The sequence below is a fragment of the Argopecten irradians genome, chromosome 3 (assembly GCF_041381155.1).
Source record: "Argopecten irradians isolate NY chromosome 3, Ai_NY, whole genome shotgun sequence".
In the NCBI taxonomy this organism is placed as follows: Eukaryota; Metazoa; Mollusca; class Bivalvia; order Pectinida; family Pectinidae; genus Argopecten; species Argopecten irradians.
In genome coordinates, this window is record NC_091136.1 from 16,704,783 (window position 1) to 16,722,577 (window position 17,795).

The 17,795-nt window shown below is 33.7% G+C and overlaps 1 protein-coding gene across 1 annotated transcript in view; it reads left to right on the forward strand.

Annotated features, from left to right (window-relative positions):
* The window catches only part of LOC138317683 (uncharacterized), a 63,445-nt gene that overhangs the window by 30,417 nt on the left and 15,233 nt on the right, over positions 1 to 17,795 (forward strand). Inside the window, exons 25-27 of the mRNA XM_069259516.1 lie at positions 13,604 to 13,724; positions 14,030 to 14,108; positions 15,211 to 17,495. Coding sequence (XP_069115617.1) covers positions 13,604 to 13,724; positions 14,030 to 14,108; positions 15,211 to 17,495 — 2,485 coding nt within the window. The remainder of the gene's footprint in view (positions 1 to 13,603; positions 13,725 to 14,029; positions 14,109 to 15,210; positions 17,496 to 17,795) is intronic.

Genomic DNA, 17,795 nt, shown 5'->3' on the forward strand with positions numbered 1-17,795 from the left:
GTCATTGGTATCACAAAGTATTGTAAAACATTGATAAGTTCTTTGACAAAGTATAACGAATTGGTGTAATTCTCATATGAAAGTTGGATAAAACAGTATGTAAACAGGATTGATGATAGATTCTCATTGACAAAGTCGTGAACAAACCTGTAAACATGGATTGATGATAATGTTATTGGTGTCATTGACAAAGTCGATAACAAACACCTAAATACAGGACCCATATGTATAATTATTGGTTGACAAAGTCGATAACAAAGTATTGTAAAACACCTAAATACATGATGATAGATAGATTCTCATTGACAAAGTTGGTGTCATTGGTATCACAATATGATGTAGTAAAACACCAAAGTATGTGTAAACAGGATTGATGATAGATTCTCATTGACAAAGTCGATAACAAAGTATGTAAAACACCTAGATTGATGAAGATTCCTTTCACATTGCCAAAGTGGATACAAAGTATGTAAACAGGATGATGATAGATTCTCATGTACAAGTCACGACAACAAAGGTATTGGTTAAACAGGAATTGATATAATTCCTCATTACAAAGTCATAACAAAGTATGGTAAACTGGATTTGATGATAGAATTCTCATTGACAAAAGTCGATAACGAAGTAATGTAAACACGATTGATGATAGATTCCTCATTGACAAAGTCCCGATAACGAAGTATGTAAAACACGATTGATGATAGATTCTCATTGACAAAGCAAGTCGATGACAAAGTAATGTAGAACAGATTGATGATAGATTCTCATTGACAAAGTCGAAACAAAGTAATGTAAACAGGATTGATGATAGATTCATCATTGGACAAAAGTCGAGTAACAAAGTATGGTAAACATACGATTGATTGATAGATTCTCAATTGACAAAGTCCGATAACAAAGTATTGTAAACACGATTGATGATAGATTCTCATTGACAAAGTCCGATAACGAATGTATGTAAAACAAGATTGATGATAGATTTCTCATTGACAAAGTCGATAACGTAGTAATTAAAACCGATTGATGATAGGTATTCTCCATTGACAAAGTCGGATAACGAAGTAATGTAAATAGGATTGATGAATTAAGATCTCATTGGAACAAAAGTCGATAACGAAGTATGGTAAAACACGATTGATGATAGATTTTCATTGACAAAGTCGATAACAAAGTATGTAAACCACGGATTGATGATAGATTCTCCATTGACAAAGTGGCGATAACAAAGTATGTAAAACAGGATTGATGAGAGTATTTCTCAATTGACAAAGTCGACAACTAAGTATGTAAACAGTGATTGATGATAGAAAAATTCTCATTGACAAAGTCGACAACAAAGTATGTAAACAGGATTGAAGTGATAGATTCTCATTGACAAAGTAACAAAGTAGCAAATCATGTAAATGTTAGACTTGATTGACAAAGTTCGATAACGAAGTATGTGAAATACAGGATTGATGAAAAAGTCTTCATTGACAAAGTATAACGAAACAGGATTGACGATTATAGATTCTCATTGACAAAGTCGATAACAAAGTATTGTAAACACTAGGATATGATGATAGATTTCGTCATGACAAATTGATAACAAAGTATGGTAAACATACGATTTGATGGATAGATTCTCATTGACAAAGTCGATAACGAAGTATGTAAACACATTGATGATAGATTCTCATTGACAAATTCGATAACATATGACAGGATTGAAAGATTTCTCATAGATAAGTGTCGATAACAAAAGTTATGTAAAAACAGGATTGATGATGATTCTCATTGACAAATGTCGATAACGAAGTATGTAAACAGGATTGATGATAGATTTCTCATTGACAAAGTCGATAACGAAGTTATGTAAACTCCAATTGATGATAGATTCTCATTGACAAAGTCGATAACAAAGTATGTAAAAACAGGATTGATGATAGATTCTCATTGACAAAGTCGATAACGAAGTATGTAAACAGGATTGATGATAGATTCTCATTGACAAAGTCGATAACACAGGAGTATGTAAACACGATTGATGATAGATTCTCATTGACAAAGTGGATAACAAAGTATGTAAATAGGATTGATGATAGATTCTCATTGACAAAGTATCTATGTAAACACCATTGATGATAGATTCTCATTGACAAAGTCGATAACAAAGTATGTAAACAGGATTGATGATAGATTCTCATTGACAAAGTCGATAACAAAGTATGTAAACACGATTGATGATAGATTCTCATTGACAAAGTCGATAACAAAGTATGTAAACAGGATTGATGATAGATTCTCATTGACAAAGTCGATAACAAAGTATGTAAACACGATTGATGATAGATTCTCATTGACAAAGTCGATAACAAAGTATGTAAACAGGATTGATGATAGATTCTCATTGACAAAGTCGATAACGAAGATGTAAACAGGATTGTGATAGATTCTCATTGAACACGATGTTTGATGATAGATTCTCATTGACAAAGTCGATAACAAAGTATGTAAAACAGGATTGATGATAGATTCTCATTGACAAAGTCGATAACAAAGTATGTAAACACGGATTGATGATAGATTCTCATTGACAAAGTCGATAACGAAGTATGTAAACAGGATTGATGATAGATTCTCATTGACAAAGTCGATAACGAAGTCATGTAAACAGGATTGATTGATGATAGATTCTCATTGACAAAGTCGATAACAAAGTATGTAAACAGGATTGATGATAGATTCTCATTGACAAAGTCGATAACAAAGTATGTAAACAGGATTGATGATAGATTCTCATTGACAAAGTCGATAACAAAGTATGTAAAACAGGATTGATGATAGATTCTCATTGACAAAGTCGATAACAAAGTATGTAAACAGGATTGATGATAGATTCTCATTGACAAAGTCGATAACAAAGTATGTAAACAGGATTGATGATAGATTCTCATTGACAAAGTCGATAACAAAGTATGTAAACAGGATTGATGATAGATTCTCATTGACAAAGTCGATAACGAAGTATGTAAACAGGATTGATGATAGATTCTCATTGACAAAGTCGATAACAAAGTATGTAAACACGATTGATGATGATAGATTCTCATTGACAAAGTCGATAACAAAGTATGTGTAAACAGGATTGATGATAGATTCTCATTGACAAAGTCGATAACGAAGTATGTAAACAGGATTGATGATAGATTCTCATTGACAAAGTCGATAACAAAGTGTATGTAAACAGGATTGATGATAGATTCTCATTGACAAAGTCGATAACGAAGTATGTAAACACGATTGATGATAGATTCTCATTGACAAAGTCGATAACAAAGTATGTAAACAGGATTGATGATAGATTCTCATTGACAAAGTCGATAACAAAGTATGTAAACAGGATTGATGATAGATTCTCATTGACAAAGTCGATAACGAAGTATGTATAAACACGATTGATGATAGATTCTCATTGACAAAGTCGATAACGAAGTATGTAAACAGGATTGATGATAGATTCTCATTGACAAAGTCGATAACGAAGTATGTAAACAGGATTGATGATAGATTCTCATTGACAAAGTCGATAACAAAGTATGTAAACAGGATTGATGATAGATTCTCATTGACAAAGTCGATAACAAAGTATGTAAACAGGATTGATGATAGATTCTCATTGACAAAGTCGATAACAAAGTATGTAAACAGGATTGATGATAGATTCTCATTGACAAAGTCGATAACGAAGTATGTAAACACGATTGATGATAGATTCTCATTGACAAAGTCGATAACGAAGTATGTAAACAGGATTGATGATAGATTCTCATTGACAAAGTCGATAACGAAGTATGTAAACAGGATTGATGATAGATTCTCATTGACAAAGTCGATAACGAAGTATGTAAAACAGGATTGATGATAGATTCTCATTGACAAAGTCGATAACAAAGTATGTAAACACGATTGATGATAGATTCTCATTGACAAAGTCGATAACGAAGTATGTAAACAGGATTGATGATAGATTCTCATTGACAAAGTCGATAACGAAGTATGTAAACACGATTGATGATAGATTCTCATTGACAAAGTCGATAACAAAGTATGTAAACAGGATTGATGATAGATTCTCATTGACAAAGTCGATAACAAAGTATGTAAACAGGATTGATGATAGATTCTCATTGACAAAGTCGATAACGAAGTATGTAAACAGGATTGATGATAGATTCTCATTGACAAAGTGATAACAAAGTATGTAAACACGATTGATGATAGATTCTCATTGACAAAGTCGATAACAAGTATGTAAACAGGATTGATGATAGATTCTCATTGACAAAGTCGATAACAAAGTATGTAAAACGGATTGATGATAGATTCTCATTGACAAAGTCGATAACAAAGTATGTAAACAGGATTGATGATAGATTCTCATTGACAAAGTCGATAACAAAGTATGTAAACACGATTGATGATAGATTCTCATTGACAAAGTCGATAACAAAGTATGTAAACAGGATTGATGATAGATTCTCATTGACAAAGTATCTATGTAAACACCATTGATGATAGATTCTCATTGACAAAGTCGATAACAAAGTATGTAAACAGGATTGATGATAGATTCTCATTGACAAAGTCGATAACAAAGTATGTAAACACGATTGATGATAGATTCTCATTGACAAAGTCGATAACGAAGTATGTAAACAGGATTGATGATAGATTCTCATTGACAAAGTCGATAACAAAGTATGTAAACAGGATTGATGATAGATTCTCATTGACAAAGTCGATAACAAAGTATGTAAACAGGATTGATGATAGATTCTCATTGACAAAGTCGATAACAAAGTATGTAAACAGGATTGATGATAGATTCTCATTGACAAAGTCGATAACAAAGTATGTAAACACGATTGATGATAGATTCTCATTGACAAAGTCGATAACAAAGTATGTAAACAGGATTGATGATAGATTCTCATTGACAAAGTCGATAACAAAGTATGTAAACAGGATTGATGATAGATTCTCATTGACAAAGTCGATAACAAAGTATGTAAACAGGATTGATGATAGATTCTCATTGACAAAGTCGATAACAAAGTATGTAAACAGGATTGATGATAGATTCTCATTGACAAAGTCGATAACAAAGTATGTAAACACGATTGATGATAGATTCTCATTGACAAAGTCGATAACGAAGTATGTAAACAGGATTGATGATAGATTCTCATTGACAAAGTCGATAACAAAGTATGTAAACACGATTGATGATAGATTCTCATTGACAAAGTCGATAACGAAGTATGTAAACAGGATTGATGATAGATTTCTCATTGACAAAGTCGATAACAAAGTATGTAAACAGGATTGATGATAGATTCTCATTGACAAAGTCGATAACAAAGTATGTAAACACGATTGATGATAGATTCTCATTGACAAAGTCGATAACGAAGTATGTAAACAGGATTGATGATAGATTCTCATTGACAAAGTCGATAACGAAGTATGTAAACAGGATTGATGATAGATTCTCATTGACAAAGTCGATAACAAAGTATGTAAACAGGATTGATGATAGATTCTCATTGACAAAGTCGATAACAAAGTATGTAAACAGGATTGATGATAGATTCTCATTGACAAAGTCGATAACAAAGTATGTAAACACGATTGATGATAGATTCTCATTGACAAAGTCGATAACAAAGTATGTAAACACGATTGATGATAGATTCTCATTGACAAAGTCGATAACAAAGTATGTAAACACGATTGATGATAGATTCTCATTGACAAAGTCGATAACAAAGTATGTAAACAGGATTGATGATAGATTCTCATTGACAAAGTCGATAACGAAAGTATGTAAACAGGATTGATGATAGATTCTCATTGACAAAGTCGATAACAAAGTATGTAAACACGATTGATGATAGATTCTCATTGACAAAGTCGATAACAAAGTATGTAAACAGGATTGATGATAGATTCTCATTGACAAAGTCGATAACAAAGTATGTAAACAGGATTGATGATAGATTCTCATTGACAAAGTCGATAACAAAGTATGTAAACAGGATTGATGATAGATTCTCATTGACAAAGTCGATAACAAAGTATGTAAACAGGATTGATGATAGATTCTCATTGACAAAGTCGATAACAAAGTATGTAAACACGATTGATGATAGATTCTCATTGACAAAGTCGATAACAAAGTATGTAAACAGGATTGATGATAGATTCTCATTGACAAAGTCGATAAAAACCATATGTAAACAGGATTGATGATAGATTCTCATTGACAAAGTCGATAACGAAGTATGTAAACAGGATTGATGATAGATTCTCATTGACAAAGTCGATAACAAAGTATGTAAACAGGATTGATGATAGATTCTCATTGACAAAGTCGATAACAAAGTATGTAAACACAATTGATGATAGATTCTCATTGACAAAGTGGATAACGAAGTATGTAAACAGGATTGATGATAGATTCTCATTGACAAAGTCGATAACAAAGTATGTAAACACGATTGATGATAGATTCTCATTGACAAAGTCGATAACAAAGTATGTAAACAGGATTGATGATAGATTCTCATTGACAAAGTCGATAACAAAGTATGTAAACAGGATTGATGATAGATTCTCATTGACAAAGTCGATAACGAAGTATGTAAACAGGATTGATGATAGATTCTCATTGACAAAGTCGATAACAAAGTATGTAAACACGATTGATGATAGATTCTCATTGACAAAGTCGATAACAAAGTATGTAAACAGGATTGATGATAGATTCTCATTGACAAAGTCGATAACAAAGTATGTAAACAGGATTGATGATAGATTCTCATTGACAAAGTCGATAACGAAGTATGTAAACACGATTGATGATAGATTCTCATTGACAAAGTCGATAACAAAGTATGTAAACAGGATTGATGATAGATTCTCATTGACAAAGTCGATAACAAAGTATGTAAACAGGATTGATGATAGATTCTCATTGACAAAGTCGATAACAAAGTATGTAAACAGGATTGATGATAGATTCTCATTGACAAAGTCGATAACAAAGTATGTAAACAGGATTGATGATAGATTCTCATTGACAAAGTCGATAACGAAGTATGTAAACACGATTGATGATAGATTCTCATTGACAAAGTCGATAACAAAGTATGTAAACACAATTGATGATAGATTCTCATTGACAAAGTCGATAACAAAGTATGTAAACAGGATTGATGATAGATTCTCATTGACAAAGTCGATAACAAAGTATGTAAACACGATTGATGATAGATTCTCATTGACAAAGTCGATAACAAAGTATGTAAACAGGATTGATGATAGATTCTCATTGACAAAGTCGATAACAAAGTATGTAAACAGGATTGATGATAGATTCTCATTGACAAAGTCGATAACAAAGTATGTAAACAGGATTGATGATAGATTCTCATTGACAAAGTCGATAACAAAGTATGTAAACAGGATTGATGATAGATTCTCATTGACAAAGTCGATAACAAGTATGTAAACAGGATTGATGATAGATTCTCATTGACAAAGTCGATAACAAAGTATGTAAACAGGATTGATGATAGATTCTCATTGACAAAGTCGATAACAAAGTATGTAAACAGGATTGATGATAGATTCTCATTGACAAAGTCGATAACAAAGTATGTAAACACGATTGATGATAGATTCTCATTGACAAAGTCGATAACGAAGTATGTAAACAGGATTGATGATAGATTCTCATTGACAAAGTCGATAACAAAGTATGTAAACACGATTGATGATAGATTCTCATTGACAAAGTCGATAACGAAGTATGTAAACAGGATTGATGATAGATTCTCATTGACAAAGTCGATAACGAAGTATGTAAACAGGATTGATGATAGATTCTCATTGACAAAGTCGATAACGAAGTATGTAAACAGGATTGATGATAGATTCTCATTGACAAAGTCGATAACAAAGTATGTAAACAGGATTGATGATAAGATTCTCATTGACAAAGTCGATAACGAAGTATGTAAACAGGATTGATGATAGATTCTCATTGACAAAGTCGATAACGAAGTATGTAAACAGGATTGATGATAGATTCTCATTGACAAAGTCGATAACAAAGTATGTAAACAGGATTGATGATAGATTCTCATTGACAAAGTCGATAACGAAGTATGTAAACAGGATTGATGATAGATTCTCATTGACAAAGTCGATAACAAAGTATGTAAACACAGGATTGATGATAGATTCTCATTGACAAAGTCGATAACAAAGTTATGTAAACAGGATTGATGATAGATTCTCATTGACAAAGTGGATAACGAAGTATGTAAACACGATTGATGATAGATTTTCATTGACAAAGTCGATAACAAAGTATGTAAACACGATTGATGATAGATTCTCATTGACAAAGTCGATAACGAAGTATGTAAACAGGATTGATGATAGATTCTCATTGACAAAGTCGATAACGAAGTATGTAAACAGGATTGATGATAGATTCTCATTGACAAAGTCGATATGTAAACACCATGTATGTAAACAGGATTGATGATAGATTCTCATTGACAAAGTCGATAACAAAGTATGTAAACAGGATTGATGATAGATTCTCATTGACAAAGTCGATAACGAAGTATGTAAACACGATTGATGATAGATTCTCATTGACAAAGTCGATAACGAAGTATGTAAACAGGATTGATGATAGATTCTCATTGACAAAGTCGATAACAAAGTATGTAAACAGGATTGATGATAGATTCTCATTGACAAAGTCGATAACAAAGTATGTAAACAGGATTGATGATAGATTCTCATTGACAAAGTCGATAACGAAGTATGTAAACAGGATTGATGATAGATTCTCATTGACAAAGTCGATAACAAAGTATGTAAACACGATTGATGATAGATTCTCATTGACAAAGTCGATAACAAAGTATGTAAACAGGATTGATGATAGATTCTCATTGACAAAGTCGATAACGAAGTATGTAAACAGGATTGATGATAGATTCTCATTGACAAAGTCGATAACAAAGTATGTAAACAGGATTGATGATAGATTCTCATTGACAAAGTCGATAACAAAGTATGTAAACAGGATTGATGATAGATTCTCATTGACAAAGTCGATAACAAAGTATGTAAACAGGATTGATGATAGATTCTCATTGACAAAGTCGATAACAAAGTATGTAAACAGGATTGATGATAGATTCTCATTGACAAAGTCGATAACAAAGTATGTAAACAGGATTGATGATAGATTCTCATTGACAAAGTCGATAACGAAGTATGTAAACAGGATTGATGATAGATTCTCATTGACAAAGTCGATAACAAAGTATGTAAACAGGATTGATGATAGATTCTCATTGACAAAGTCGATAACGAAGTATGTAAACAGGATTGATGATAGATTCTCATTGACAAAGTCGATAACGAAGTATGTAAACAGGATTGATGATAGATTCTCATTGACAAAGTCGATAACGAAGTATGTAAACACGATTGATGATAGATTCTCATTGACAAAGTCGATAACAAAGTATGTAAACAGGATTGATGATAGATTCTCATTGACAAAGTCGATAACAAAGTATGTAAACACGATTGATGATAGATTCTCATTGACAAAGTCGATAACAAAGTATGTAAACAGGATTGATGATAGATTCTCATTGACAAAGTCGATAACAAAGTATGTAAACAGGATTGATGATAGATTCTCATTGACAAAGTCGATAACAAAGTATGTAAACACGATTGATGATAGATTCTCATTGACAAAGTCGATAACAAAGTATGTAAACACGATTGATGATAGATTCTCATTGACAAAGTCGATAACAAAGTATGTAAACAGGATTGATGATAGATTCTCATTGACAAAGTCGATAACAAAGTATGTAAACAGGATTGATGATAGATTCTCATTGACAAAGTCGATAACAAAGTATGTAAACAGGATTGATGATAGATTCTCATTGACAAAGTCGATAACAAAGTATGTAAACACGATTGATGATAGATTCTCATTGACAAAGTCGATAACAAAGTATGTAAACAGGATTGATGATAGATTTTCATTGACAAAGTCGATAACAAAGTATGTAAACAGGATTGATGATAGATTCTCATTGACAAAGTCGATAACGAAGTATGTAAACAGGATTGATGATAGATTCTCATTGACAAAGTCGATAACAAAGTATGTAAACAGGATTGATGATAGATTCTCATTGACAAAGTCGATAACAAAGTATGTAAACACGATTGATGATAGATTCTCATTGACAAAGTCGATAACAAAGTATGTAAACAGGATTGATGATAGATTCTCATTGACAAAGTCGATAACAAAGTATGTAAACACCATTATGATAGATTCTCATTGACAAAGTCGATAACAAAGTATGTAAACAGGATTGATGATAGATTCTCATTGACAAAGTCGATAACAAAGTATGTAAACACGATTGATGATAGATTCTCATTGACAAAGTCGATAACGAAGTATGTAAACAGGATTGATGATAGATTCTCATTGACAAAGTCGATAACGAAGTATGTAAACAGGATTGATGATAGATTCTCATTGACAAAGTCGATAACAAAGTATGTAAACAGGATTGATGATAGATTCTCATTGACAAAGTCGATAACAAAGTATGTAAACAGGATTGATGATAGATTCTCATTGACAAAGTCGATAACAAAGTATGTAAACAGGATTGATGATAGATTCTCATTGACAAAGTCGATAACAAAGTATGTAAACAGGATTGATGATAGATTCTCATTGACAAAGTCGATAACAAAGTATGTAAACAGGATTGATGATAGATTCTCATTGACAAAGTCGATAACAAAGTATGTAAACAGGATTGATGATAGATTCTCATTGACAAAGTCGATAACAAAGTATGTAAACAGGATTGATGATAGATTCTCATTGACAAAGTCGATAACAAAGTATGTAAACAGGATTGATGATAGATTCTCATTGACAAAGTCGATAACAAAGTATGTAAACAGGATTGATGATAGATTCTCATTGACAAAGTCGATAACGAAGTATGTAAATAGGATTGATGATAGATTCTCATTGACAAAGTCGATAACAAAGTATGTAAACAGGATTGATGATAGATTCTCATTGACAAAGTCGATAACGAAGTATGTAAACAGGATTGATGATAGATTCTCATTGACAAAGTCGATAACAAAGTATGTAAACAGGATTGATGATAGATTCTCATTGACAAAGTTGATAACAAAGTATGTAAACAGGATTGATGATAGATTCTCATTGACAAAGTCGATAACAAAGTATGTAAACAGGATTGATGATAGATTCTCATTGACAAAGTCGATAACAAAGTATGTAAACAGGATTGATGATAGATTCTCATTGACAAAGTGGATAACAAAGTATGTAAACAGGATTGATGATAGATTCTCATTGACAAAGTCGATAACAAAGTATGTAAACAGGATTGATGATAGATTCTCATTGACAAAGTCGATAACAAAGTATGTAAACAGGATTGATGATAGATTCTCATTGACAAAGTCGATAACGAAGTATGTAAACAGGATTGATGATAGATTCTCATTGACAAAGTCGATAACGAAGTATGTAAACAGGATTGATGATAGATTCTCATTGACAAAGTCGATAACGAAGTATGTAAACAGGATTGATGATAGATTCTCATTGACAAAGTCGATAACAAAGTATGTAAACAGGATTGATGATAGATTCTCATTGACAAAGTCGATAACAAAGTATGTAAACAGGATTGATGATAGATTCTCATTGACAAAGTCGATAACAAAGTATGTAAACAGGATTGATGATAGATTCTCATTGACAAAGTCGATAACGAAGTATGTAAACAGGATTGATGATAGATTCTCATTGACAAAGTCGATAACAAAGTATGTAAACAGGATTGATGATAGATTCTCATTGACAAAGTCGATAACAAAGTATGTAAACAGGATTGATGATAGATTCTCATTGACAAAGTCGATAACAAAGTATGTAAACAGGATTGATGATAGATTCTCATTGACAAAGTCGATAACAAAGTATGTAAACAGGATTGATGATAGATTCTCATTGACAAAGTCGATAACAAAGTATGTAAACAGGATTGATGATAGATTCTCATTGACAAAGTCGATAACAAAGTATGTAAACAGGATTGATGATAGATTCTCATTGACAAAGTCGATAACGAAGTATGTATGTAAACAATTGATGATAGATATGATTCTCATTGACAAAGTCGATAACGAAGTATGTAAACAGGATTGATGATAGATTCTCATTGACAAAGTCGATAACAAAGTATGTAAACAGGATTGATGATAGATTCTCATTGACAAAGTCGATAACGAAGTATGTAAACAGGATTGATGATAGATTCTCATTGACAAAGTCGATAACGAAGTATGTAAACACGATTGATGATAGATTCTCATTGACAAAGTCGATAACAAAGTATGTAAACAGGATTGATGATAGATTCTCATTGACAAAGTCGATAACAAAGTATGTAAACAGGATTGATGATAGATTCTCATTGACAAAGTCGATAACAAAGTATGTAAACAGGATTGATGATAGATTCTCATTGACAAAGTCGATAACGAAGTATGTAAACACGATTGATGATAGATTCTCATTGACAAAGTCGATAACAAAGTATGTAAACAGGATTGATGATAGATTCTCATTGACAAAGTCGATAACAAAGTATGTAAACAGGATTGATGATAGATTCTCATTGACAAAGTCGATAACAAAGATGTAAACAGGATTGATGATAGATTCTCATTGACAAAGTCGATAACAAGTATGTAAACGATTGATGATAGATTCTCATTGACAAAGTCGATAACAAAGTATGTAAACAGGATTGATGATAGATCTCATTGACAAAGTCGATAACAAGTATGTAAAACAGATTGATGATAGATTCTCATTGACAAAGTCGATAACAAGTATGTAAACAGGATTGATGATAGATTCTCATTGACAAAGTCGATAACAAAGTATGTAAACAGGATTGATGATAGATTCTCATTGACAAAGTCGATAACAAAGTATGTAAACAGGATTGATGATAGATTCTCATTGACAAAGTCGATAACAAAGTATGTAAACAGGATTGATGATAGATTCTCATTGACAAAGTCGATAACAAAGTATGTAAACAGGATTGATGATAGATTCTCATTGACAACAAAGTCGATAACAAAGTATGTAAACAGGATTGATGATAGATTCTCATTGACAAAGTCGATAACAAAGTATGTAAACACGATTGATGATAGATTCTCATTGACAAAGTCGATAACAAAGTATGTAAATAGGATTGATGATAGATTCTCATTCTTATTGAAATAAGTGTTCATCGTCCATGTTTTATGAAAAGAAAAAGGCACTGAAATATTTGAAAGTTTAAATATTGCAAAATATAAAGGCAATTTTTAATTTGTAAAAAACAACACTGACACAAATTAATTTCCATGGTGACAGCTGGTGGCAAAAGATCACTTTGCTGTTAATCGACGAGTTCTTGTTGACTTGGAAGGGATCAAATGGGCCAAGAAAACCTGGGCAAAGGGACTAGACCCTGCAGTCATCAATGTACTCATAGGTAAGTTTTACTGTGCTCCTGTGGCCCATACGTGGATGGCTTCTGTATCATTCTTCAACAAACTTGTTAAATACATTACATAATAAATCGTAAATCTAATGAATTGTCAAGCATATAGAAGTAAGATATAAACATGCACAGAAGCAATATAAAAATTATGAAAAGAAAAGAACCAGGTATTCAGAATGAGTTAATGTTCTTTGTTCAACAATACCAGTACTGAGAAGGACATCAGTTAATCTCAAATCGTGACAACAGTACACAATTCATTCAAAGTCTGATATAATAATGTGTGTCCTTTTCAGGGTCCTGTACTGTTGAATCCCTAGGCAGACTGACCCCCTCATCTGATTACACAGACTGCCTGGCGCCTGCTGATTTTGTGTAAGTATTGCATAAGTACTAATTTAAAAGGAAAACCTTTCCTTAGCTGTATAATGGAAAAATCTCCAAGCTAGGGACGACATACTTAAGATATTGAGATTAAGACAAATAGTGATTGAATTTTATTGACTTGGATGTCACTACATCCAAAGGTCAAGAATCATTTGTAGAATGTGAGACTTTTATTATCAACTCCGCAACTTCACCATTGGGAGATTTACTTGGGTTTTATTATCTGAAAAAAAAGTGAAACAAAATTGAAAAGAAATAAATGGTCATTAGGATAAAGTTAATGTTAGAAGTTTCAAATAGGGCTGTTACGAGTACCCGGTTACGGGTCGGGTTGGGGATGTAACCGGGTCAAAAAATGTGTACCCGGGTACCCGTCAAAATAGGACAATTCGTCTGGATGTACGTAAACAAGTCTAGAACTTATATTAAAAGTAGTACAAAATCCAACTCATTTGTCTTTTCACTCACCAAGGATGACACCTTATCATTTTCACATGCAACATTGTTCCAATTTTTATTTCTCATGACCGTCTTTTGATGCGAGAACAATCTACTTGACAGACATGTGCACTTAAATAGGTCACACTATAGTCATATCGGATAACACTAGAGACCGTCCGAATGAAGACTATGATATGTCACATGACTTCCTAGTACTTCCTGTTGCGCATGTGCAAAAACGTTTCCTCTCGGACTGGTATATGCTACAGACACACTGGTTAAACTGACACTTTATGGCAGCTCATTAGCAATTATGGATGTCCAATAGAAATGAAGTAGACAATTAATTATCTTTACTGAACTCACATATGATTTCATCGAATCTCCATCGATCAACCAATCTTCCCAAACAGCAAACATAACGTAACCCAATCTGTTACAAAAGCAGTAGCTCTGTGTCGTGTACCTGGGTACAGGTCGGGTACTAAAATTCGGGTACGCGGGGACAGAATTTAGTACCCGTGACAGCCCTAGTTTCAAAAACGGACTTTGATAAAATAACATTGTACATTAATAGGGCTAATATTCAGCAATCCGAAGACATTTATCCAGTACAAGAAATCTATCTTATTCTCATTCTCTGTTGCAGTTCCTCACGAGTATTCTGGAGTACCAGGGACGCACGTCGGCGCTGTGTTTACACCTGTCGGATCGTAGAAGTGAAACCTGAGAGTCCGAAATCAGTGAAGGTTGTCCTTAAGGATGTGACAATTATACACGATGAGAGCCACCCAGACTATGTGCCATTGTCCACCTTGGATATTCCTGGAGTGAATCTCTTTCCTGATATGGAATCTCTAAACAATAATAACAACAACAGTTTTAAATCAGACATTATCGATCTTTCAGGAGAATCATGTGACTTCGAGACGTCTGCTAATTACCAGCCATCCAGTGTTCACGGTCTGAGTTCAAATTATAATGGAAGTTCATCGATTGTAACCAGTTCTCAGTCAGACAATCTTAGTAGTTCTTGGCCTCTCGTGAAAAAGAAAAAGGTTGATTTGTCGGTGCTGTCACCGAAAACTCTGAAACTCCTGAACATCAAAGATCCAGAGAAGTACAAGAAAAGTGTCGAGCCAGAGAAGCCGCCAGTAAAACCAGCGGCGACACCTAGTGTAGTTACTGAGAATAACTTCAGTGGATTCCTGACGAAGATTGCTGATCGTCTTAACCAAGCAGCTGCTCGTAATATTGGTCAGAAAGACGGCAACAAAACGCCACCATTGGCTCGAAAGCCTGGAAGGGCAAGGTCAAGTTCTGTTGATCGGATGACAACCTCAAGATCCAATTCTGTGGAGCGTTTTGTACCTTCTCCTCTCTCACATGTGAGATCTAAATCTGTGGAACGGTCTATGACATCCCCTTTGTCAAGGTCAAGATCAAACTCTACAGAGAGAGAGTACCTAGCAAGTTCACCCGGTGTCCTGGTTGGTAGTAGCAATGACCTAAATAATGATAAAGAAATTCCGCGTACAAAAGACTCTGAAAGCGACGGAAACACAACTTTTTCTACAGTTTCTGCTGAGGAATCTATGGATCAATCAGGGTTAACAATAGACTCTAGCCTTGAACCAATCGTAGAGGAAGGAAGTCAAGAAAACATTCAAGAAACTGTGATTGTGCTGCCAGAAGACTGTGGGGAACTCACTGAAGAGGAAGTGCTAGCAATAGCTCAGGCAGCCTTGGAACAGAATGAAAGTATGGAAGTACAGGAGGAGGAATCAGGTTGTGAAGAAAAATTGGATACATTGCAGAAAAATCTAGAAGAAGGCCAAGCAGAAAGCAATTTTGATGAACAAACTGATTGTCAGAAAATGGAGACAAATGATGACATCATGGAGGGGGAGACAACCACCAAAAATTCTGAGGAAGAAATGCAGACATCTTCAGATCCATTGAGGCAAACGAACAAGTCTAGTTCTGATGATTCAAGGGAGACTACGACGGATCAATTTGCTGAAGTATCATATGATCAACAGGAGATAACTACCATTGATTCTGATGAACTGAGAGAGACGTCTCCAAGTTTACAAGGAGAGTCAACCACAGATCACTCCATTGGAGAAAGGGAGAAAAGTATGGATATCCAGTGTGATACAAAACAATCTAATGATGAAATACAGGAAAATTCTGTAAATAAGTTGGGTGTTACAAGTGAATTGCCTTCTGATGACATGAAAGAAACATTACTTGATCATTCTGATGTGAAAATGAACGTTTCAGATCCTCCAGACAACAGTTTGCAGACGGTCAAGAAGTGCATGGCCGTGGACTCAGAGACAAATGTACCATCAGGCTCTGTGGATAGTAATGATCAGAGGGAGATCCCTCGAGTGGATTTAACCAGTGATTCGTCTGACGAGTTAGAAGCTGATTTAGACAATGTTATACTCATAGACATCAACAAAGGGTGTGAAGAAGAGGAGGGGTCCGTGAACACAGGGCAGGAACTAGACATTTACAAAGAGAATGAAGAAGAGGAAGGGATGGTGAACATAGGACAGGAATCAGACATTAACAAAGAGGGAGAGGTGGAGGGGTCAGTAAACACAGGAAAGGAACTAGTAGATTGGAATGAGGATTTGTATTTGTGTAGCACTTCTGGACAATTCAAACCTAAACAATTGCCTGAATTGCCCGTTAATCAGGACATTCAGGAAAGAGTGCTGCACAAATCTAATTCTAATGATTGTGTGACTGAATCTGCTACGACTGAAGATCAAGATAAATCTGTAGCAAACAAACATTTGACAGAAGAGTTGCAAGCTGAAAGCTCATCAGAATCGGCGTCAGAGAATGATTTGGCAGAGTCTGTGTCAGACAAAAGCTTGATGCCAGGACTAACAGAGAAACAAGATCAGATCTGTACAGGTAAATATAATTAATGAACAGGTAAAAAAAATTATCATGATACATATTTTATCAATCCCTCGCAATGCTATAGCTGGAAATTCTTTAAAAGAGTATTTTTATCCCCAAAAATACTTAGGGGGTTACTATCACTGTAGTTACATCCACCCCTGAACTGTATCATAGCAAATCTGAAGGCAGTTCAGGAGGAAAAAACTGACCACTTGAATTGCAGGCCTAAAGATGCTTCCTTTGAAGAATATTTAAGAGAGGGATCCCCAACTTCAGCGACTTTCAACTTCAAAGTCATATAGTTGTACC